Raw genomic sequence first — 25,673 nt, 5'->3', positions numbered from 1 at the left:
GTGTAACTGGTGTAGAAAGGAAATTTGTTAATTTAACCTGACCTGTCTTTTTTTTCTCTGTTTCTTTAAAAAAAAAGAATGGTTTAGTGAACTCCACAAAATGTTGTATATAATTATTGTTCATAGGATGTAATATTAAAGTAGTGGAACCTTTCCTTGGGAATTTGTTTGGGAGGGGATGTTATTGGTGAGACACTTTGGTGGGGCTTCCTCGTGTGTGCCATGCGGTTGCCTCAGTCCGTTTCCGGATGAGGCCGATGACGCATGTCCTTCTCGCTTCTCCCTTCAATATACAAATATTGTGGTAATATTTCTTCTCTAAAATGCTTTGCCGTTAGGAGAATGTGATTTAATACCATAATGATTGATTTGCATTAGTTATGTTAAGGATGTTTTGGGTAATGTGTTTTTTTTCTTTTTATTATTTAACGAAATATACCACGTTGCTAACTGTTTAGCATTGTGTGTACTAGTGTGTACTGGTGAAGGAGAAGCTGACGCCCCGTGTCTCATCTTTTATTTCTTTTCTTACAGGTATGTTTAACAATAAGTTCTGGTTCAGTAGAAAAGATGTTTAGCTCATTGATCATTAATACTAGATGTGCATTGATTAGAGTGTGTTATAGAAGTGTTGGACTAAATGTATGTTGTCTGTGAGGCACGTGAAGCAGACTGCACATGGTACGGTATCGAATACATACATATATATATAATGTGTATTCTGTTTTATTCCATTCTGATATGTAATGTTTGGAAATATGGGTTACACATTATTATTATCATTATTATTATAAATACAGTATTATTATTATTTGTTCCATTTTGTGACATATAAGTGCTTGAATTGATGTCTGTTAATATAACATAGATATTAATGTGCTGTATTAGAGAATGTCAGATTTATATACCATAAGTTGTATACTTTATTTACATTTATATCATCCATCTCTGTTATTGTATAATGGTCAGTCCGTTTCCGGATGAGGCCGATGACGCATGTCCTTCTCGCTTCTCCCTTCAATATACAAATATTGTGTGTGTACTGGTGAAGGAGAAGCTGACGCCCCGTGTCTCATCTTTTATTTCTTTTCTTACAGTAAAAAAAGAGCTGAGTTTCATTGATTGGTGGTGTGGTCTTTGTATGTGTGTGAGAGTGACCGGTCCAGACACGTTACATATGTTGGCACTGTTTAATGGTTTGCCGGTGATGGAGTGGGCTTGGAGTGCCTTTGGAACTCTGATCTTTGGGATCTGAAGGGAGTTACATAGTTTCGAAGAGATGAAGTTACTGGCTGAACCGGAGTTGAGGAGAGCTGAAATAAAAATAGAGTGATGGAGAAAAGATATAACACTTGAGTTTGTAATGGTGAGTGAAGGGATAGCTCAGACTGGATAACACTCACCAGGTGTCGTGGTTGGCGAATGGAGCATGAGGTGATAATATGCTCTGAAGCTCCACAGTAAAGATACAATCTTCGATTAATTCTCCGCTAATGCTCTGACAGTGAGAGATGAGTGGAGTCCACCTGCATGTGTGTAGATTATGGAGGATTGAACTCTGGTCGGCTGGGAGAAACTGGTGGTAATGAAGGATTCAATCCGTTACAATATGCTGTAATCAATGCCACTTCATTCCACCCACTCACAGCAGCTTGGGTGCAAAACTTCAAGGCATTGTCAGTCACATTCATGTTTCTTTTTGTAAGTGATACAATTTGTCACTTGCCAAGGAATCAGCATCAGAAATATGAAAAACATCCTTGAATGTAGAGAGAAATAACGAATATAACTGTACCATTGGGGAGTTTTGTTGCCACAACGAATCTTCCCATTGGAGAGACTTCCCTCGGAAATGTGAAATGATTAAAGGTATTTTGGTGGGGTATTGCTACGGCTGCATCTCGAACACAGTGAACATTGAAGCAGAAATCTGGTGCAATTCTCCACCGAACCAAAGTAGGGCTGGCCATGGGGGATGCGCCTATGGTTGCAGAGGAAAACAGTGCTGTGACAGGTGTGGTGGTGCTGGATTGTAGCAATGAGCGAAGAACATCCACTAGTTCGCGAATAGGATTTGATGCTGGAATGTTCATCTTGCTTCCGGTATTAGGTTTGGTCTTCTTAGGTTTGGTCTGTTAGGTAATGATACACAAACTATGGACCAAGGTAAGCAAAACAGAGTGAGGCTTATTGAAGTCCGTAAACATATATATGTTTGAACGAAGAAAGAGTAGCCGATTGCTGTGAGACAAATGTGAGTAAATGATTTTTAGAGTATTTTTTCATTTATTAACAAATTTAAAAAGCTGTAGCTTTTTGAACTTGAGGTACTACCAAATAGCCTGCACCTTTTGATTAAAGTAGGCATGATGGATCATTAAAAAAACACTCAGGTACTGTGGCATGTGACCCTTAAGTGTGTTATAGGTTAGTAATAGTGTTTAATAATCAATATGATATTTGACTGGGGGCCAATGCAATTTCGATAAAATAGGGACTGCACTCTGTCTTTTCAGAGTTAAGCTGGAGGAAGTTAGTAAGCCTCCACTATCTTATGTCCTTCACACAATCTTCAATTTTGTTAAGCTGGTGTCTCACATCTGACTTGGCTGAAACATATAGCTGCGTGTCATCAGTATAACAGTGGAAGCCAATACCATGTTTAGGATTAGTTGCACCAACGGGTAGCATACTGTATATAGGAAGAAAAGCATTGGGCCTAAAAGAGAACTTTACCTTAGTTTGCTTTGAGTAGTCACCAATAGCTGTCCCTTTAGCACCAACAACATAGTGTGCTTTAACTCTCTCTATTTGAATATATTGTTTTCTGGTAAAGTTCCTGACTTTTGTGTACTATCTGTTTAACTCCCTTTGTTCTAGAGTAGTGTGATTTGAATTTTGTTACATTACATTTGTTACCCTTGGCCACAGAGACCTTCCTCATTATCATCTGTATGGACTGCACAGACCTACACCAAACTCACACACTGACACAAACTGTTAAATGCTGCTTACATGCATCATACTCTTTATATGCTGTTTTGCACAGTTTTTTGCTCTTTTGCACAAACTGTCCATCATTCCAGTCTTTTTGCACATACTATGAAATATTTCAGCCGTTTTGCACATATTGTACAATATTCCAGTCATTTTGCACATTCTATATGTGGCAGGAGGAGTGACTCTGATTACATCATGGTGCAGGTGCAGCATTAGCTTATTGGCAGCTCCACGGAGCTATAAAAACAGGAGTATGCACGGTTACCTGGGATGCGTCACTTGGTTACTTGCCGCGTCGCTAACGCGCTTCCGTCACTTCCCGGAACTAGATGCGAGTGCTTGAGATGGTAAGGAGAACGTGCTGTTGGTTGTTTTCTTGGCCATTGCATGTGTTTGAGTACGAGAAGTGCACTGTTTTAATGTGTTTAAGAGACGGCAATATGTTTGAAGAGCACTTCTGTCTTGACCCTACGAGTCGCGCTGCAATGTCTGTTTAGTATAGTCACAAAAATTGGGCATAGATTTTGGAGAAGCTGTGAGAACCTGACGCAGTGCTGGATCACTGTTGTACCAGCGTTTGCCATGAAAGATTCCGTTGGCTTTCTATAAAACGTTGATATCTGCGATTGGTACGTGCACATGCATTAGAATGGGAGAACATATCTAACAGAGTAACAGTCTCACTTTGTTTATTGGTGTCGTGACGACCTGTAATTATTCCAGTCGGCGTGCTCCGCGTTTGTATGACTGAAGTGCTGTCCTGTTTCCAGATCTGTTTCCAGATCTGTCTCCAACCGTGTTTCCAAACGTGTTTTCAACCGGGATCCAAACGGGTTTTCAGATCTGTTTCCAAATCTGCTTTCAAGTTTATCTTTTGTTTATTTTCCTTTTGTGGTTGTTCCATATTGTTTTGTCTGCTTTTAGTTCTACAATATATTATTTTTGAAGTATTTCATTTGAAATTTTGATTTGATTCTTTGGTTTGCTGTTGTTCTTCAGTTGCATTTGATTTTGTATTGCTTCTGGGGTTTGAACAGTTAATTTGGATTTTGTGATTCCTTATTTAAGTTACTTTCTATCCAACTGTATTGGATTTAGTTTCTATTTATATAATTTGGTTATAAAGTCTATTTCCTTTTATCTCTTTTACATTTTAATTTGTATTTTGTAGAAATTGATTTATTAGAGCAACTATTTATTCTTGTGAATTTAATTAATTATTTACCTTTTTTTTAGTTGACTCAGTCTTCAATGTGTCTGTGGTTGATAAGTTATCTTTTTCTTGGCAGGGCCTGAGCACTAGGGGCGAAGGACTGGTTTTTGGTGGTGGTATTTCCTCATGTGTGCTGTGACCATCTCACTGTGTATGTGGGTGTGTGTAAACAGTGAAGTGCAGTGATTCACCTATGAGCGTGGTCTTTTTATCTGCTTTCCTGTACTGATAAGCTCTAGTCCCTGTCCCTCAATTCGTTCAAGAAAGAGATCTGTAGCTCGTTTGGCTGAAGAAGGTTTCTTTATTTATTTTAATGTTTTAATGACGATGTCAATAAAGAGAACTTTGTATCATGACCTATGTCTCTGACTCTAATTGGTGATACGAACTTGCGCATGCCAGTTGTAGGTGTCCCTTTCAAATTCTTTGGGTGAAATTCCCAAGGTGGCATAGTCGAAACTGATATATCTCTTATTTGTATTTTAGTAATAAATGTTCTAGCACCTTCATACACCCCCCCCCCCTTACCGCCAAATATGCAATATTTCAGTCGTTTGCTGTTTTTGCACAATTCTATACATTATCTCAAGGACCTGCTGCTAAGAAACTATGTTCATTCTAGTAATATTGTTTGAACATTCTGTAATTCACATACAGTATTTACACTGGTTGGTGCTGTTTCTGTTTACTGTTTATTGTCTTATGAGTATTGTATTTTTTGTACTTTTTGAATGGTCTTGTAACTTTTTGTCTGCACTGTCTTGTCTGTCTTGTCCTGCACTGTTTGCACCAGGTTGCACAGTTGCACTTTATGTGCCTAGGACTAACTTACAAGTCCTTAGGCCTGTCTTTGTTTTACTGTATGTAGCACCCTGATCCTGGAGAAATGTTGTTTCATTTCACTATATACTGCATCAGCTATATAGCCTATGGTTTAAATGACCATAAAAGATTCTTGACTTGACCTGACTTGACTTGACTCTCATCTCTTCCCTTAACCATGGACGTTTTCTACCCAAGAAAACTTGTTCTGCTCCTTGGCTTTCAGATATGCTGTGCAGCAATCAAAGAGAGCTAATATCATCCGAGAGAAAGTGGAAGAAATCACAACTTGATGCAGATCTTGATTCTTACTATACACTCCTGGCCAAATTTTCCTGAGATGTGACTTAAGCCAAGACTACCTTCTACAAGGAAAAGCTTGAAGCTTTGGCACAAGACTATCAGAAGCTCCACAACATCATATCTTCTCTACTCAACCTTCCTGCTCCACCTTCTTCATCCTCCCTGACTGCAGAAGACTTCTTTCTACCATGAGAAGATTGAGGAAATCTGCCGGACCTTCACTTCAGCCCCGACTGCACTTTCATCTCACAGCCTGGATTCCCCCACTCCTTCGTTGTCTCATTTCTCAACTGTAGTAGCAGAAAATATTTTACATCGCATCCAGTCTTGCAATTCTAACACCTGCCAATTGGATCCACTCCCTTCCACTATGCTCCAGACCATCTCGCAAGACCTTTTGCCCTTCATTACCACTATCATCAATAGATCCATAGCATCTGGTCAGGTACCAACTACTTTCAAGAGAGCAAGGGTTATTCCCATCCTAAAGAAACCTGCTTTGGATCCATCAGACATCAGTAACTACAGACCGGTATCACTTCTCTCGTTTCTTTCAAAAATTCTTGAACGCATTGTCTATAATCAACTGTCTGTCTATCTCTCATAGAACAACCTTCAAGATCCCAACCAGTCTGGCTTTAAAGCATCTCATTCCACAAATTCAGCCCTTTTGGATGTGTCAGAGAGACTACATGCTGCTAGATCAGCCAAACTGTCATCAGTCCTTATCCTCCTTGACCTTTCAGCAGCATTTGATACAGTCAGCCACAAGACTCTCTTATCCACCCTCAAGAGTCTTGGGATTTGTGAATCAGCTTGGGAATGGTTTGGACGCTCATATCAGACAACATGGAGGAGTGTGACATCTGCTCCGTGCAGACTCTCCACTGGTGTCCCACAAGGCTCAGTATTGGTCCTCTTCTTTTCTCCCCATACATTCTCTTGGTGAAGTTATTTCCTCACATGGGTTCTCTTACCACTGCTATGCTGATGATACACCACTGCTATGCTGATGATAAACAGCTTCTGATTGGCTCTCAGCATGTCTGGCAGAAATATCTTCATGGATGACTGCTCATCAGTTAAAGCTCAATCCTAGCAAAACAGAACTGCTGTTCATCCCAGGTGATTCATCCCCAGGTCAGGACCTTGCTATATCCCTGCACAACATTCTGATCTCCGCTTCAGCCACAGCTCGCAACCTTGGGGTAACCATGGACAATCAACTTTCCTTTTCCTCTCATGTTGCTAATGTGCCTGGCTCATGTCGGTCCCTTCTCTACAACATTAGAAGAATTTGGCCATTTTTGTCCACACAGGCTGCTCAAGTACTTGTTCAGGCTCTTGTCATTTCAAGACTGGATTATTGCGATGCACTGCTGGCAGGTCTACCTATGAACGCAATTCGTACTCTGCAAATGATCCAAAATGCTGCTGCACAGCTTGATTTCAACCTGCCAAAGTTCTCACATACCACTCCACGGCTGCAATCCCTCCACTGGCTTCCAGTAGCTGCACGCATCAGATTCAAAACACTGATGCTGACCTACAAATCCAAAAACGGACCAGCTCCCTCTTACCTCCAATCTACCAGCACTGCTCAAATGGTTCCACCATCTCTCAGGGTAAGAGATACCACAAGACTCTTTTCTGTTCACCCAGTTTGAGCCCAATTTAGAGTAGTTGGTGATTACCATCAGCTTCTGTATTCAGACTCATGAATATATTATTCTGAATAATAATATGAATATTAATTCTGAACAATATTGAAGGTCATACCATTGTGTGTGTATATACATATATTCACTGGCTGTTTTCAAACGTGGTTGAAGACCTACTTATTCAGGAAACACTTCAACTAGCACTTCTTTCCCTATCTTTTGCATATATATATATATATATATATATATATATATATATATATATATATATATATATATATATATATAATATAAACAATCACAAAATGAGAACAAAATTAGACAGTTTTTCAAAACATACCATGATATCAGAAAATAATCAATGGAGCTTGTAATAAAAAATGGAGATCAGATGAGAATTACGAGAGCCGATCATGTACCATTAGCAGAGGTCAAAGGTCAGTAGTCCCCTGTCTGTCAGAAGATAAATGGATCAAGCACTTACATACTTAGTGATGCAATGGAGCACAGCACAGTTATTGTTACTGGCTGCAACAACTCTCTCTCACACCATGCAGTAGTTTCAGTTTACAGAAATAGCATTGTGGTTTCTGTGTTTCAGAGGCTGAATGTTGTTAGACAACAGCTCACATTCACTTATATTGGTCACATTACTAATATAAATGTCTTTATTTTATATTTAATATAAATGTCTTTATATTTTATCTTAGGTTAGAACCTGAAACTTGGACTAAGTTCATAACAATGTCTTTAATACATATCATGTAGAATGTAGAATGTAAAAAGCACTATTTAGACACAAAAGCACTTAACAACAGAGAAAGAGTTGGAATTATTTGAAGTATGAACTAAAACTGTTTTGGAAATATGAATCATTAAATGTTATAAAACATTAAAAATTATCTAGCAGAATGTTTAGACAAAGTGCTGCTGCAGTCTATGAGTCCTGTAGTTTCAGTACCTTTGATGTGGTCAAAACTTAATGGCCCCATGCCGCTGTTTGTTTGAGATGTTTGTGCTGTAGTTTCCATCACAACAGAGAGTGTGTGAGAGTTGAAAAAACTTGGAGTGTGAGAGTGTGTGTGTGTGTGTGTGGGGGGGGGTTTATTAATAACAGTTCTGTGGTTTAAAGTGAGAGATGCAAACAGAAGATAGAAAGATTTTAGACTTTTTTAAAGCCAGTAATTAAAGCATTAAAACAGAAGGTGAAGCCCAGCGACACATTTCATTATTGAGAAGCTTCAGTAATGAGTACAGAGAGAATACTTTCTACTAAAATTCTTTATTAAAAAGCACTTACAGTTTAGAAAGGCTACTGATGTGGTAATAAAAAAGGCATTATTTCTGTAACACTGATATTTTAAGTGCCAAAAAACATTAAAACTTAAACAAGTTTTAATTATAATAGTCTGCGACTAAACATACTCCTGTACTCCTGAATCTATCCATAACATCACCAGCCTTATGGATAGGTTTGTGCAGTCTGTTGGAATCAGCTACCTTTGGTCCACTGCCTCAGCATCCAACAGCAAAAAAGATAGCACTGGCTACCACAGACTCATAGATAATCTTCAGCATCGTCCTGCAGATAGATGAAACTCATTTAAACCCGCAGACGCTGCCTCTTGGCTGATGTTACTGGAACGCTTCATTTAGGAAGTTTCCATTTATTTTCTATTTAAGAATATTAGAAAGGTGTTCACAAATGTATTCAAATGGCCTCGCTGATTATATTCAGAAACGTAAATGAATGATATGTCCATGTTTATTCAAAATTAATTTTTATTTATTACAATTTCTGCTTAGTTTAGAATTAATAAACAAATCTTACAGGTGAGTCCAGGGTTGACTTGTGCCAACACTTACAGCCCCAATGAACAAATAAACTATGGTTATTATTTTAACAACTAAACACTTCCTCAGTTTTGAAACAGTTTAAGCAGGTGTGATGTTTCCATTAACTTTCACATGTATTGTCTAGTGTGAGATGTTCTTAAACCAAACACCAGCATGAGGACGGCGTGTGGTTTATACCACATAAAAGGTGTTAAAATGCAGCAGCAGTTTGTGTGCAAGTTTTGCATGAATAAGAATGTAACCCTTATCTTTTGTAGAAATTGTTAACATTGTTGTCTCCAGGGTCCCAGGAATAATAATAGAAATATCAGGCTATAATAGTGAAAAGGATTTATGTAGTGACCAAACCATGAGATGCTAGATTACCCACTCACACCATACTTTGACATCTTCCTCTAGAAACAGTTAAAGGTGAAAGTCTAGAAATGTCTAGAATGTCTTTGAATGATGTAGATTCCACTTAATTGGAACATAGACATAGTGTGTGAAGTTTAAGCGAAAGAACTCAAGCGTCCATGGAGCTTTGACCACAGTAACTTTCATGGTTTTTTACTAATCTTCTCATTTGCAGCCTGCTTCTGCTGGCTCGCCCTTGCTTTGAATTGGGAAACAGACTTGTGTGTAAGCCTCCCCTTCCCAGTGCATAATATCTTCACCAAGATGCCCGCCAAACCTCTCGGATTCCACACATGGTAACTGGGTGCAGTGGCATACAGCATGGAACCAGGAGGAAACATGAAATTCTATCATATGCTAATAGAAAACACATAACAGTTTAAAAAAAAAAAAAAAAAGATTTATTTAGCCAGCCTCCCATCTCCTCATTCCTACCCAAGCCCCGGGAAACATAATTCTGCACTCAACATAGTAAACAAACTCAATCTTGACCATGTCAAATATTTTACACTTGTTTGTGATCATTTTTCCATAAATTCTTCTGGAGCAGGTGGAATGGGAATTACACACCTGTTCACACCTCTAGTGGAGACCTCATCTGTCATGGTGAGGCAAAGGCGAGTGTTCACAGCAGGGCAAGACAGCAGACAGAAACATGGCAAAACATAGACAGACTCATTACATCATCACTCTTTGTATTTTTCACATTTATTTGTATTCATTGCTTTAAAGTCAGTTAGAATATCTGCTGAGTTCAGCTTTGCAGGTCATATTGGACCATATCTGGGTATTAACTCCACCATCGGTTCTCATTACAGCCACTGGACCAATCAAATCAGACCACAGCTTCAAATCATCCAATCAGGGGTTGACTCTAAACTTGGTTTTCTACTGAACTGTCTAAGTTCCTAACATCACTATCACTTTGTTTGAACAAGAACGATGATCACACTCTTTGTTGCTCTTTGTCTCTTAACATCAGGTGAGTTACATTTTTATATTTTTATATAAAACAATCTTATACAATTATAAAGTATAAATTCATGACATATTTGACTTTATTACTAAAAATTATTAAACAGTGTGTGTTTTTTTTCCCCAGTGAAACCTTCTAACATCAAGGAGCTTCAAGTTAAAAAAATAAAGTGTGGAGAAGATGTTACTATAAAATGTGGCGTATCCAGGGACAAAGCTATTGTTTGGTTCAAACAGAGTTTTGGAAAGGTTCCTCAGTTGGTAGGGAGAACAGTGGGGAAAGATATCAGACTTGTTGCAGAATTTAATGATGGACGCTTCAGTGTTAGTGATGTAAAATTATTTAATCTCAACATTAAAAATGTGACAGAAGAGGATACAGGAACATACTTCTGTGTAGAAATGCTAAACACTTCACCAGACTTTACATCTGGAACCCTTTTGGTTGTTGAAGGTAAACAATTTTACTCTGATAACCTGCTAACTATAACTAATAACTAGCTCCAGATCAAGACTTTATGCAGAATTCTTATGTAATTTTACAACACACATTATTTATAGTAATATTTTTGCTAAATTAAAGATGAGGAGACAAAACAAATTCCTCGAGCTGTAACGGTGTTGGAGAACGGAGAGTCGCTCACACTCCAGTGTTCAGTACAAGCCATTACTTCAAGCTGTGAAGAACCGAGCGTGTACTGGTTCAGACACGGCTCAGGAGAATCTGATGCAGGAATCATTTACACTCATGGAAACGCCAGTGATGAGTGTAAGAAGAGCTCTGAGGCTGGTTCTCCTCCACAAAGCTGTGTCTACACTCTCCCCAAGAGGAAGCTCACAACCTCTGGTAAAGAAACGCTCTACTGTGCTGTGGCTGAGTGTGGACACATCCTCTTCGGGAATGGAATTAAAGCTGCAGAGACAAGTAAGACTTGGAGAACATTTATGTTCCTTTTGATTAGTCAGGGACACTTACAGTGATACTGATTCAAATTTCTTTTGCTTTTAATCTTCTCAGCAAATATGCAGTGGATTGTTGTCTTAGCATTCTCCAACGCAATATGTGTTATCGTGATCATTGCTCTGCTTGGACGTTTACTTAAACTACAAAAAGGTTTGTTTACTTTTATTATGTTTTTAAAATTAATTTATCAGTATCACAAACAATTATGGCAATTAAACCTTACTGATGTTTATTACTGTTGTATAAAGGGGCTTCAAACGACCAACCAAATAACAAAAATCAGGTAATCCCGTGTTTTATCATCAATTTTAACATTTTGTCACATTTTAGACACATTTTACACACACACATGCACGCGCACACACACACACACACACACACACACACACACACACACACACACACACACACACACACACACACACATACACACAATCACATACATTATGGCATGCTGTGAAATGCTTTGACTGTCAATGTAAAAAAAACTAATAATAAAAATATTTAATAAATATTAAAAAGAAAAATAGCAATCGAATCACTTTTACAGTAGCAAAGGAAAGAAAATTTTAATATGAAAAAGTATTATAAATATGGATCAGTGGCAAAAAAATGTACACTGATGTCTCCTTAGAAAATACAGCATATAACTTTTTTGTAAATAAAAGAAATTTTATGAACAGTTCTTGTTCTTTATCAGGTCGCTGCTGAAGAGGTCTTGAACTATGCAGCTGTGAGTTTTGCTAAAAAACCTTCATCCTCTAGAACATCCAGAGCCAAGAGCCATGAAGATGTTTACGCTCAAGTTAAAATAAAATAGAGAAAGAGAAATTAATTCAGAATTAAAACACAACCAATTTTTAATTCTTAACTAAGACTAGTTAAGTAGTTAAGATTGTTAAATAATGAATGTACTAGTTTGCTGTAATTGTTTAAGACTAAAGCTTCTTATTTGTGGACTAAAGTTCTGTTTTTTCACCATTACAGACTATGTAATCTTCTCATTTGTATTTATTAGGATTTAATCAGTTGGTCTTTAAATTATATTCTGCATTTTTTCTGAAATTTATAAAAGCCTTACATTTGGAATGTTTTCTTAGCATTTTCTCTTAAAATAGTGAACCTGATTTCTAGAATTGCAATAAAACCCATAGTTTGATTTTAAAAGCTACCTTCATGACGGTTCAGGTCTCACATCAGGTCTTTATTCTTCTTTAAAACATGTCAGATGTGAGAGGATAAATAAATCTGTGGATAATGTAATTACTGTAAATGAGCTAAATCACATTTCCCAGCTGTAGGCAGTTTATAAGTAAATATAATGCACATTATGATGTTTAACCCACACAGATTTTCATAAATATGACATTAAAGTGAAATAAATCTAAATATTAATGTTAGTGATATTAGTGTTTACTGTGTTACTTATTACTGCTGAACCTGTAATTCAATTCCAGATACAACATTTTACAGTTTTTTTTAATCGCTAACAAGTGCTTACCTATACTTAAGATAATTTTTATAAACTCTTAACACAGACTTACACCTACAAAACACAATTGGCCAAATTGATAATTTTCCTCTCAAAAACACATTTTGTTAAATATATACTAACTCTCCATTTCAAAACAGAACACATCTTTCTCTGCACACACTAACTTTCCCGAAACACTGGAAATCTGACTCAAAATGAAATTATTATTTCAAAGAATAACACTTGTTTTCACTTCACAAGGTATATGCAGTCAATCAAAGTACACCAGGTTTTAAAATACTGGCTATTGTTGACATTAGAAAAACTGCATAGACTTTTATGTGTCAGGTAACATGCAATCCACCTTTTACACAAAATGTCTTAGTTGGGAACTGTATGTCCACATGTATAGTAATGTTCACATTCAAACGCATTCCAGTAAAAAGCAAATCAATTATTTTTTTCTTTACTGTTTACTTAAGGAGGTACAGTAGAAACACAATATAATAGAACAGAAAAAGTTTTACAGTATTGCTTACAGTGAACAAAATATCATATATAAGAGCATTCTGAAAAACAAAAAACAAAACAAAAAACAAAACAGCAAAAAGCCCAGATAAGAAGGGGGGAACTAAAAATAGCACAAAATTAATGTATCTAATCCCTGCGATCTTCAGGGTTAGGCCACATGTTTTCGTCAACATCACATCTGATATCATCCAAGGCGATGCACCTGGGTTAAAACCGCTTGGTACAGTATGTCGGATGCACCCTTGGCAATCTTGAACTGTGATGTCCCTGCAGCCAGCATCCATGGCTTCAAGGAGGGACATCTGGTCATGTGGCTGATGGTCATAAACCTTCCACCTCCATGCAGAAAAAAATGCAATACTTACCTGTTGGTTTGTTGAAAGATGCTAGTAATGGAGGCAACCGTTGACCGCCTCAGATTGGGTTGCACTCTTTCACCAGCCTCTCTTAGTGAGAGACCGTGGTTGATTACATGGTCAATGATAGTGGCACGAATTTCATCACTGACTACTGTTCTTGCAGCCCTTGGAATGCCACCACCAAGCATTCTTACACCTCTACGTTGCCCTCTCCTTGGGCCTGCTCCTGTTCCTGCACCTGCACCTCTCACTGCACCTCTTACTGCACCTCTCACTGTACCTCTCACTGCACCTGCACCTCTCACTGCACCTCCTACTGCACCTCTCACTGCACCTCTCACTGCACCTGCACCTCCTACTGCACCTCTCACTGCACCTCCTACTGCACCTCTCACTGCACCTCTCACTGCACCTGCACCTCCTACTGCACCTCTCACTGCACCTCTCACTGCACCTCTCCCTGGCCCTGCATCTTTCACTGGAGCTGGTCTTCTCCCTGGGCCACTTGCTCTTCCTCTTCCATGTCCAGACATTACAGTGTTTGTCTTTTTCTGTTTCTGTTTCCAAAAACATCACTCCTCAAAGTCCTCTATAGTAATAGAAAAAAATAACCCCTGGCACAGAGTCTAAGCCAGACTGGAATCAGCTGTGGTTGGCCCAATTCACCCAACATTCACCCAATTCACCCAACCCAATCAGCTGTGTGTCAATTATTCAATTGTTTGTTTATTATCAGCTGAGATATATTGTTTTTGAACTGATATCATTGCAGAAGCAGAGGTTTTTATACTGTATCTAAGGTTTGGAATATTGTTTTTGCTATTGTGGGATGTTGTGTGTTAACATTCGTGAATACTACAAAAACAATCCATAATTTTGTTGGGAGGTATAGCTTGTCTGTTAAGAAAATGTAAGCATTGTGGAAATGTGTTCACTGATTGCATATTGTGTGAAAACGACATGAAATGTCGTTTTCACACAATATGCAATCGGTGTGTGAAAACGACATGAAATGTGTGAATGGTATGGCCACAAAAGACTGATGCTGTGCTAATTGTGTTTAGAGTTTTGAAAATGTGACAACTGTTTGGACAAACACTTGTTAGCGAATGAAAAAAAACTGTAATACAGATTTTACTTTCATGACATTTATATTAAATCTATTAAATATTGCACGGTGCGATGAGTTAAGTCTCAGATTTAAATAGTATATAGATCATTAGGAACATAATAATTATCATTGTATCTAAAACACTTCCCTGAAATCTCACTGAAGAATTAAGTGTGAATGTGTTAAACATGTGATGATGTAATGTGGGGAAATATGTGGGGAGTCATTTAAATTATCGAACAGTAATTTTACTCAAACCAATAAATATTAGAATTATTCCATTTCTATTGTAATCATGTCCTGGTTAGATTCAGTAAAAATGTTTTAGTGAATCCTCAGAAGCTTCAGAGCCTCAGACATGTACTCTGTATCGTCATATATATTACTGTGTACTTTCAACAATTTTTAAAAATAAAGCATGTTAAAAAGAAATGAGTCTGTGACTGCATGTGAGAACAGAAAACAAAAAACTATAATTATTTTAACTCACTATGCAACTGAAACTGTATTCCTGATGTAACAGAATGTGACTTAATAGTGCCCCTGAAAGACTAGTTTAAATTGAGCCACAGCGCCACCCGCTGTCGGGAAAGAGGAAGTTGCTCAGCTGCTTTAAAATCTGCTTTGATGCATTTCTGAGAAAATCAAGACGAGAAAATCAAAATTTTGTATTTGTTCAAATATTTGTAGTATAGATGACACTTTTCCCCTTATATTGTCTGTTGTATTTGCAAATTGTTTTCTGTTTATTTGAGAATCAACTTTTCCTTTATAAAGAAGATTGCGTTTGCAAAATAGTTTCTTTAGTTTTGGCACAAATTTATCAATCTAAATGTCCCATGATCATTTTTTTTGTTACAATTTTTTATCTGTAATATTTAATATTGTAGGAATTATAATCTATAAAATAAGCTACAGTATGTGCATTTGTATCAATGTGATGGGGTGAAGAATGGCTATGGAAATTTGATTTAAATCGTAGTTTACCAGTCAGAAGGTGTGCAGCACCCTGTAGATGTGATCTCTGATGGGGTGCAGGCATCAGCATGAAATAGCCTAAGACGCTCCCAGAAAACATTCCAGTTATCAATAAAGAGTCAATTCTGAGCCTGACACCATTACTGTAACCATTCATTTAAAGCAAAAAGTCTACTGAAACTTTCGATTCCTCTCTGGTACGTCGGAAGCAGTCCAGACACGATGATCCTTGCCGTGGGCGATGTGCTATGAACCATCTCCACCAGGGTGTTGAAGTCCCTTATCAGGACTTCTTCAGGCTGGTGTCGTTCGTGCCGGCATGAAGAACCACAGCTCCGGTGTTCCTGCTCACGATCCAAGGTACCTGTGCAGCGACATCAAGAACACAAGCACTAGGTAAGCAGTGAGTGCGAGCCTTACCTTTAGTCACAGTAGCATGGACGTGGCGAACAATGGAGTCTCCGATGATCACAGCATCACGTTCCGTCTCACAAAGTGGGGCAAAGCGGTTCCGGGTAAGGAAGGAGGGGGAGAGGTCTTCGACCTGAGCCCGGCTCGCATCTTCTGCAAAAAATTCAAGTACAGGAAGTGAGAATCACATGCTCAGTCCTTCCCGCTTTTTTGATTGTGCTCCTCTCTTTTACGCTTCAGGTCTTATGGGATAATAACAAATAAAATATACCTGGCTTTGTCATCTTATAAATGAACTTGAACTTATATGAATTTCTCTTTTGTTTATAAATCAGTTTAACCCTATGCAAAATGCATATCAATGTTATAAAGAATATTTTTAATGTAGTGAAAAATATTAATATAGTGAAATAAAATAAATTCTCATGAATGAAAGACAAACACAAAATGTCCTGATTTGCTGGATAATCAGGTTATTACACTCAAAGTCAAACTGGACAAATTCTAAGAACTTGTTTAGTTAAAACTCTCTGAGAACAAAATCACTGCATGGATCAGAAACATACGCTGATGTAGCTCAATGTAGATAAATTCACATGGAGCTGAAATGTAGTTAACCTTAAACAGAAAGCTATTCTACAAACTCTAAATTCCTACTGAATTCAGACACTTCAGAAATGTTGATGCTGAGAGCAAAGTGTCCCGCTTTTGAACAAAAAGATCTTTTAATTATGAATATAAAAAATAAATCTGCGTTCAGTGAGACATGAAGTTAAAGAGATGTTTCCTTTCCAGACAGTAATGATGGCTGAAATCGCTGCATTGCTCTTCAAGGACTACGGCCTTCTGTGTCAGCATACTCCTCCGGAGTTCCAGTTTGCGGCGCTCACCCCTATTACCTCCTAACGCTTGCTGATATTCTGAGGCGAAAGGTGAGTGGATCAGTGTCACTGATTCTGTGTGTACTGTTCTGTGTGTACTGTGGTGGTCAGTATCATGTGGACCAACATGAGCTTTTCTACTCCCCGAGCTTTTTTTTTCTCTGATCACCTGGAATCAGATCACCTGGTGTTCGACCCTTTGGTTCACAGTATGTTACAATCTACACCGTTAACATTCATACATCACTTTTTAGTCAGAAGAGGATTATACAGAAGGATTTTTAAAGGATTTAAAATTTTTTCCAGGATCCATCCAAGGTTTTAAGTATTTAACAATATTTTTGGTGTATAATGAATGATTTATTTACGGTTATTTGCTCATTTTTCCCACATTGCCCACATATTAGAATATGTGTAAACACATAAACTGTAAAATAACACAAACATAATTTTGGGATAAAATAAATAAAATAAATGTGAACTATATTCAATGTTATCAGTATCAGTTTCAATGTTCTCAATAATCAGTTTGTAGGGGGCCATGTGCAATGTGAATGTTGTTATGTGAACCCGCGAGTAAACTTTGGTACAAGCCCAAGGATGCCTGAGTTCGTTTGCTCTGAAACTGTGGAGCACTACGATGAATGTGAAAGCCTCAGTTTGCACGTGTATAGGAAGTAGTGAAGTGAACAGAAGTATTCACCAGTGTATTGTAACCCATACTGTAACCCATACTTAGAATGTGTCTCACACAAACACACACACACACACACACACACACACACACACACACACACACACACACACACACACACACAAACTTCACCTTGGATACCAGCCTGGTTAAGCAAGCAGTTTAAAGGTGACTCTTATGATCCTTTTTACAAAAATATAAGTCTTAGAGGTCCAGAGAATGTGTCTGTGACGTTTCAGATAAAAATCTTATGAATATTAATCATTTTAATAAATATTCATTTAAGCTTAATTTTCAAAGTTCCATGTTGTCTCATAATTGCAGCACAAAAAATATCTAAATCAAATTAATCTAAATATTGTATTAAAATATTGTCTCAAGCAATGTGTCTTACACTTTTGTACACACAGAAACTCAAAGAGTTATCTTAAAGACCTTTGAGAAAACCCAGGGTGGGTGCATACATGCTGTAAGAAAACTGATGTAAGAAAACCGATGACAGTCATTTTGCAAATAAACACATCTGCAAATAGATGGATTTCCAAAGCAATGATTTCATCTTCTGCCTGCGGCACCACCCTGGTCTCTGGTCCTGCTCTGGACTCTGGCTCCGCCTCCGGCACCACCCTGGCCTCCTGCTCTGCCGGCGCCGCCCTGGCCTCCTGCTCTGCCGGCGCCGCCCTGGCCTCCTGCTCTGCCGGCGCCGCCCTGGCCTCCTGCTCTGCCGGCAGTAAACTGCTTTTGGATCCTCACTTGCCTTTCTCACCATGTCACATCGTGACATTATGTAATATTTGGGACAAACAAGCTTTTCACAATAATGGCCACTTTAGGGTCACACCCAGAGAAGACAACATCTTTGCCTAAAAGACTCACATGTAACTAAGAATATTTGGGCCATAATTGCTATTTTATTAGTGGCCCCAATACAGTAAAACTGCGGCTACTATATTACAGTAATTGTTTATTCCAGTATTTCTGCACAAGTACTATAAAACATACAGTACTTAAACCGGTCGGTGCTGCTTTTGTGTAATGTCTTGTATTGTTTGTTTGCACCATCTTTTTCCTGTCTTTTGTCTCACACTGTCTTCTTGTCTTGTGTCTCACATTGTGTACACCAGGTTGTACAGATACACTTTGTGTCTAGGACTAACTTACCTCAGTCCTTATGTGTTGTGCTATGTAGCTCCCTGGTCCTGGAGGAATGTTGTCTCGTCACTGTGTACTGTGTCACATATATACTGTATGGTGTAAATGACAACAAAAGCTTCTTGACTTGACGTCTTCGTGATCTGGGTGCTATCTGCGGTGTAACCTTCCTAAAATAGGCAGATAGAAAAATAACACAATTTGACTTCATATTAATCTTAATAATCTAAATATTAAGATAATTCTTATATTGCCATGCTGATTAATTTATTTCCCTCCCCTTTATTTATCTCTTTGTGTTGTTATTTAACCTGTTGTTTAGCTGTTTTTTTCAAGGTTTGTTTTTGCTGTCATTTTCCATGTTCGCGTGACATTTTTCCCTGTCTATGTTTCATGTTTTTATTAATAAATCCTGTTTGTTTTGTTATTCTGTCATTCCTGACAAGTCTTATTGTGTTTTTATTTTATTCATTATAGCCTCTACGGATAAAATAGTTATGTCACTCATCAAATTATTCTGTCTGAACACACCTGCATTCCAGTGGTGTTCCTTGTGTCACACACACACACACACACACACACACTCCTATTGTTTGAATTTGACAAAGATTTCATCATATTATTATTTCAGGCAGTTTATATCTATATCTGGGAGCTAAAGAACACCTGAAAGAATAATATTAACATTATATTTTAAAACTTTTATTCTTCTGTACAGAAGACGTTTTCTGCTCGTACTCCTCCTCTGCTGTAAACCGGTTTGTCATGTTTTCTCACGCAAGTCATGCAGAAGATGGAACAGAAAATTCCCACAGATTGTATTTCAGTTCGGTCAAACCTGATACATCAGACAATATATCAAATCTCAGATGTGGTTTTTGTTGTATTTTCAACATGGGTTCTTATTTCTATCACTACCTGCTTGGAGTAACCCTGATTTCTGGTATTTCGGTACTCTGTGTTGTTACACCGTCACTATGTGGAGCTTATTTACCCGGGGATATAGTCATCGGGATTCTCAGCTCAGTTCACTCAAAGCTTTCTAATGTTTATGCCTCGAATCGTCCGTACACACCATGTGAAGAGTGAGTATGAGACTGTAGTGTTATCCATATTAGATATAAAGTAAAATTTAGACTGTTGACTAATCCACACATTGTAATTCTCTTGTGAGTTATTAACTTTCTCCTTCTCTTGTTTTTTTTTTTTTTTCAGATTGAATCTAATATCCTTTGTACAGTCATTGGCAATAATCCAAACCATTGAGACTATCAATAACTCGAGTTTTCTGCCTGGACTTCAGCTGGGATATCTGATGTGTGATCCATGTGCATGTGCATCTAAAGCCTTACACTGTGTGGAGCACATGCTAGCAGTTAATGGGTCTCTTTCTGTTCTCTCGGACTACACAAACTTTAATTCACCAGTGAAGGCATTTTTGGGAGAAAGATACTCGGAATTATCTATTGCTGTAGCCAAAATGCTCAGTCTCTACATGATTCCTCAGGTAATACTGAAAAGTGGTACTTGTACACAAAATGTTCTGCTGTATGAAAAGTTATTATTTAAATCATTATTCCTTCTCACCTTCACTTCACTTTAAGGTTGAAGGTGTTTTGTCATTTTAACATGTTCTCAGACACCTTTAAAAACATTAACAGGTACCAGTTAAAATATTACAGTGGAAACAAGACACAAGTCTAGTCACAGTCTGATTGATTGATTAATAAGTAGACATATTTTAGACATAAAATATTAGACATTTAATGTATGGAGTCTATCTATCTATCTATCTATCTATCTATCTATCTATCTATCTATCTATCTATCTATCTATCTATCTATCTATCTATCTATCTATCTTTACACACACACACACACACACACACACACACACACACACACACACACACACACACACAAACACACACTCAGTATTATTGTTTATACTGTACAATATATTTAAGACGGCACTGCTGTGGGAGAAGAATAAAACTCTTCACAATGTGCTCTGATATGGAAATAATTCACATTTTTATTTGGAACAATAGTTTACACTTTTACCTGTTTACTAGAATAGCATTTTACTTTATAGTTTACTTATTTACTTCACTAGTCTAGCTATTTTTGATCCAAACAGAATAAATAAATTTAAAAAAGTATTTTCACATGTATTTTCCAGAATGTGGTTTGTCTGATGTCTGTTTTTGTGCTTAATTTGTCCATATTCATGTCTTAACAATTTCACAGATCAGTTGCACTTCCTCAGCACCCACACTAAGTGACAAGCTGCGTTACCCATCGTTCTTACGTGTTATTCCAAGTGACATATACCAGACACAAGCACTGGCAAAGCTCATGAGGCACTTTTCCTGGAACTGGGTTGGGGTGGTGACGCTAGACGATGACTACGGCAATGCAGCGCTTGAGAACTTTCTGCTGGCTGCAGAAGAAGTAAAAGTATGTGTGGAATTTAAACAAGTGTTACCAACCATTGATATACCTGAGAAGAGCATTAAAGAGGCAGCTGATTGCATTCGATCGTCCAGTGCCAAGGTTGTGCTGCTCATTTTAAGACCCTCACTGGTGGAAATGCTCTTTAAAGAGATGATTAGGACAAACACTACTCGTACCTGGATAGCCAGTGATGCCTGGTCTATGGCAGGACTCTTAATGAAGATGAAGGACATAAACAAAGTAGGAGATATCTTAGGTTTTACATTTGTCACTGGTGAGATTCCAGGCTTTAATGACTATCTCCTGAACCTTCAGCCAAGCTCAGGAGGACATAATGATTTCATCATGGAGTACAAGAATATGAGATTCAAATGTCCTCCTGCTACAAATTCTAACAGCACACGTCCACCTACTTGCAATGTGACCGACCCCCAGGTGATGAACGATGACTTCCTGCTCAATGTTATGGATCTCACTGCTACCTATAGTCAGAGAGTTGCAGTCTATGCCGTAGCTCATGCCATCAATGAGATTCTTGAATGTAACGAAACTGCCTGTCCTGGAGATACAAACTTTCAAACAGAGAAGGTAAATCAAGGTCAGGGAAGAGCTTTTACAATCAAATAGTTACCCAGCAGTTGATTATTTTCCTACAACAGCACTTCACTAAGTATTTTGTCTATTGTACAGCAGCAATTTATCAACAGTAATCAATGTAGAATGACCATGAAAGACGTTTCTTAGCTATAGACTGCATTTCTATATAAGTTTTAGCATAATTAGCGTATTGGAGACTCCTTCTATAAATGTTACATAAACATCTATTACCAGTAACTCTGCACTTTAATAAATACATCTTTTTGGCAGTTCTATTAATGTCTGAGTTGCTATTATAAATAATTAAACCTTGTCAAACAGAATTAAGCAGTGATTTGGGCTACACGTTATATGTATGGTGTTATTTTTCTTTCAGCTAGTGGCCATTCTGCGAGAGATAAACTTCACCCTTGACAACCAAACCTATTTTTTTAATAACAATGGTGATTTTGACAATGGCTATGACCTCATAATGTGGAAAAATACAGGAAATGGTCGAATATCAAGTGTGGTTGGAAAATACCTCATAAGTAAAAGAGATGTTGAGGTTTATGAGGACAATATCCAATGGAGCAACAACACGGTGAGATCAAATGAAATGTTATGCAATATGATGGGGAAAAAAAGGAATTTATGCATTTTCAATATGTAATATAATGTAGGTTTTTTTTTAATTTAGACTTAAATTAATTTAATTTAGACTTTCTTCTTTCCTGTTGAAGTAGATAAAGATGAACAAAAAAGAGCAGAAAAGTTTCAATTAATTAAGTAAATACTTAAGTAATCTGGTAAATGTTAGAAATTCTGGGATATGGACATCAGAGTCTGAATTGACTGAATAGTTAGATAGATAGACAGAGCAATAAGGCATAAAATTAATTATACAAAGATTTAAAGTACTACATTTAAATTGTGTTTTAAAATATTCTGTGCAAATCTGGATCTAAATCTAAAAAATGTAAAAGTAATAAATTTAAATGCACAGTGATACTCAACATGACTGGTCATGTGAAGCTATAAGAGCGGAAAGAATCCTTGCTATATATCTTACATCCTGTGCACTCATCCTGTGTGTTTAAGATTACATAGAATCAAGATTTTAGCGCTCGGGATTTCTCTTGATACATTTTGAATACAATCCTTTGACCAACAACTAAGAGCCTAAACCACTGCCCCTGACCAAAAGGTATCAGTCATCCCCGACATGTCCCCGAGCTTGAACTGTTGGGCCCTTGAGCAAGGCCCTTAACCCTCTATGTTAAAGGGGTGTTGTAAAATGGCTGACCCTGCACTCTGCACTCTGACTAAAAGCTGGTAAAAATGTGAAGAAAGAATTTCACTTTGCTGTAACTTATATGTGACAAAAACAAAGACTTCTATTGTAACATGTTGACATAATGTCCACAACAGAAAGTCAGGATGGGACTTATTTATTGCCCTCACCTTTTAATTGATAATGTTTAGCTAACCTCACAGCCTGAGCTAAGCCATATTTGACAGTTAGTACCATGGATGTGAGCCCTAGCAAGAATGACAGGATTCAACAATTGTATAGCATTTTAGCTTTAACCTTAAAGCTTAAAATGCATACACAATGAATTTAAATACTGATCTCCTTGAGAGCCCAGGACACACTGTGAAGTTGTTGTGCCAATTCCTTTGCTCAACTAGAAATTGCACAAAGCCAAAGGACATTATAGATAAACTAATAATCCCTAGTTGCCCCGGTTATTTGCCGGTTCTAAAAAACATATAAGGTAAAGTCTTAGCAGGATAAATAATTGTGCAATCTTCTCTTTTTCCATCTAGGTGCCCTGGTCTAGATGTTCTGAAACTTGTCCCCCAGGAACATGGAAGAGTGTGTCAGATGTTTCCTGTTGCTATAACTGTACTGTTTGCAGTGAAGGATTCTTTTCTAACCTGCCAGGTAAGTTGTCAGTTTGTGGCCTCTGGTTTGACTTAGAAAAGATCCTGAAATCAGACATTTTCCATTCCATTGTTGTTTTTTTCCACATAGATCAAGACACTTGTCAGAAATGTCCAAATGGGACAACTTCTCTTCCAAATTCCACAGAATGTCAGGAGTGGAAGGTCTGGTATTTGAAGTGGTCTGATCCATATTCCGTCGTGGTGATGGTTGGAACAGGAATGGGCGTAATGCTCCTGATCTTCTCATTCGTATTTTTTGTTTTACACAGGGACAATCCCATCATCAGAGACACTTTCAAATATTCTTGTATTATGAAATTCGGGCTTATTGTGAGTTTTGTAGGCGTCATCATTTTTTTAGGCAGACCAAGCATTAATCAATGCATAGCACAACAGGCAATGTATGCCTTTGGATATACGCTGTGTGTGTCCTGTATTCTGACAAAAGCTTTTCACACCTTCATAGCCTATATGGCCTGTGATCCAAACAAACAGCACAGATTGCAAAGGTTTGATAAGCCATGTCTCCTCGTAGTCCTCCTGAATGCTATTCAGGGCCTCATTTGCATCTTCTGGTTTGTATTTGATCCGCCAGATGTTGAGACGATTGAATCAAATACTGCACTAACCATGAGTCATCTCTGCACCCAAGGTGCATCTATGATCGCCTTTGGGGCCATGCATACGTACATTGCAGTTCTAGCTTTAGTGTGTTTCCTGTTGGCCTTCAAAGGCATAGATAAAGAGACTGACGTTATTGTTTTCAGCATGATCATCCATCTGTTGACTTGGTTTTGTTTTATTCCAGTCTTTATCACACAGCATGAACTGAGACCTATTACCCAGATCTCAGCCATCATGGTCTCCAATTACGGAGTCATCTTCTGCCACTTTGCCCCAAAGTGGTTTAAGATTATCTCAGAGAAGGCTGAAAATGAAAATGCATTGCACATCACTAGCAGCCAGTCAATAGACACAGTTTCAGATTCAGCAATAGGCTTTTCCATAAATGGTTCAGTGGATTCCTTTCCATTACCAAACCCAGTGTCTGCAACAATATCAGGCCCTGCAGATGTTGTGAATTACGGCTGGGAAAATGGATTAAACATCGGCAGCTCTGTGGACTCAATAAAGATACCAAGTACGGAGTTGCCAGAGCAGCTTAATATTGCAGATGTTGAAATTTCAGATTTGGATATCTTAAATACAAACATCTCAGAGGAGTCAATTCCAACAATGAGCACAATATCCACAGTCTCATGCAATACAGATGGTGGCAGTCGCTACTGGGATAATGGACTAAATAAAGCTGACTTAGAGGACAGTGCGATTACAGCAATAATGAATAGAGCACAAATCACTACTGCACTAGTCTGGTATCAGAATCCTGTTTCAATTAGACGAAGGAGAACAAGGAGTTTCTAAACCACTACATCAGTAATGTTGGTCAACAAATTAGTCATGAATATGCAGAAGGACAATGAGTTTAAAATATTCTAATCCTGCATTTTACCAGAAAAAGTAAAGGAAAATCCAGCATGAATAGGAATGTGAATATACTGATGTGATGTGCAGTGGTGAGATTGAGGTCTTCATTTCAACATAAAGAGGAGACATAGCGATGCTTTCAGTCTGATTTACATTTTTGTAAGCACATGTGTATAAAGTCATTCGATTTCTATATTTTTGTATTTCTGTAAAGCTGCTTTGAGTTTTCTGTATATGACAATATTATTCAATACTTTAACCATTTCTTTCGATGTATAAAGTTAACATGAAATGCTCATATTCATTTACAGATGTCTTATGCAGGAGTTTTATCATAGAGAAGAAATGTATTAAAACTGAGAAGCAAACTGCATGAGTCCATCTAAACTGATATTTTTAGAGCTTTTTTTTGTTTTGTTT

The 25,673-nt window shown here is 37.7% G+C and overlaps 2 protein-coding genes and 1 long non-coding RNA gene across 3 annotated transcripts; all 3 read left to right on the top strand.

Annotated features, from left to right (window-relative positions):
• The first annotated feature begins 151 nt into the window (after nt 1-151).
• Nucleotides 152-1,970, top strand: LOC113656731. Its single transcript, XR_003443989.2, has 3 exons — nt 152-304; nt 474-534; nt 1,098-1,970. It is a non-coding gene; the product is annotated as an uncharacterized LOC113656731 (long non-coding RNA).
• A 6,218-nt stretch (nt 1,971-8,188) lies between these two features.
• Nucleotides 8,189-13,153, top strand: LOC113656724. The gene is made up of 6 exons (XM_027168104.2): nt 8,189-10,234; nt 10,355-10,681; nt 10,811-11,152; nt 11,246-11,341; nt 11,440-11,474; nt 11,892-13,153. Exons 1-6 carry the CDS (start codon nt 10,195-10,197, stop codon nt 12,009-12,011), a joined length of 960 nt encoding a protein of 319 aa, XP_027023905.2. The 5' UTR covers nt 8,189-10,194; the 3' UTR covers nt 12,012-13,153.
• Nucleotides 13,154-19,587: 6,434 nt separating this feature from the next.
• LOC113656723 (G-protein coupled receptor family C group 6 member A-like) lies at nt 19,588-25,190 on the top strand. Its single transcript, XM_027168103.2, has 6 exons — nt 19,588-19,867; nt 19,998-20,289; nt 21,033-21,827; nt 22,213-22,419; nt 23,646-23,763; nt 23,854-25,190. The coding sequence occupies exons 1-6, from the start codon at nt 19,677-19,679 to the stop codon at nt 25,188-25,190; spliced, it is 2,940 nt and encodes a 979-aa protein (XP_027023904.2). The 5' UTR covers nt 19,588-19,676.
• Nucleotides 25,191-25,673: the final 483 nt, after the last annotated feature.

This window comes from Tachysurus fulvidraco, chromosome 16 (assembly GCF_022655615.1).
Source record: "Tachysurus fulvidraco isolate hzauxx_2018 chromosome 16, HZAU_PFXX_2.0, whole genome shotgun sequence".
Classification (NCBI taxonomy): domain Eukaryota; kingdom Metazoa; phylum Chordata; class Actinopteri; order Siluriformes; family Bagridae; genus Tachysurus; species Tachysurus fulvidraco.
The sequence above is the reverse complement of the archived record's forward strand: the minus strand, read 5'-3'. Positions and strand labels throughout refer to the sequence as shown.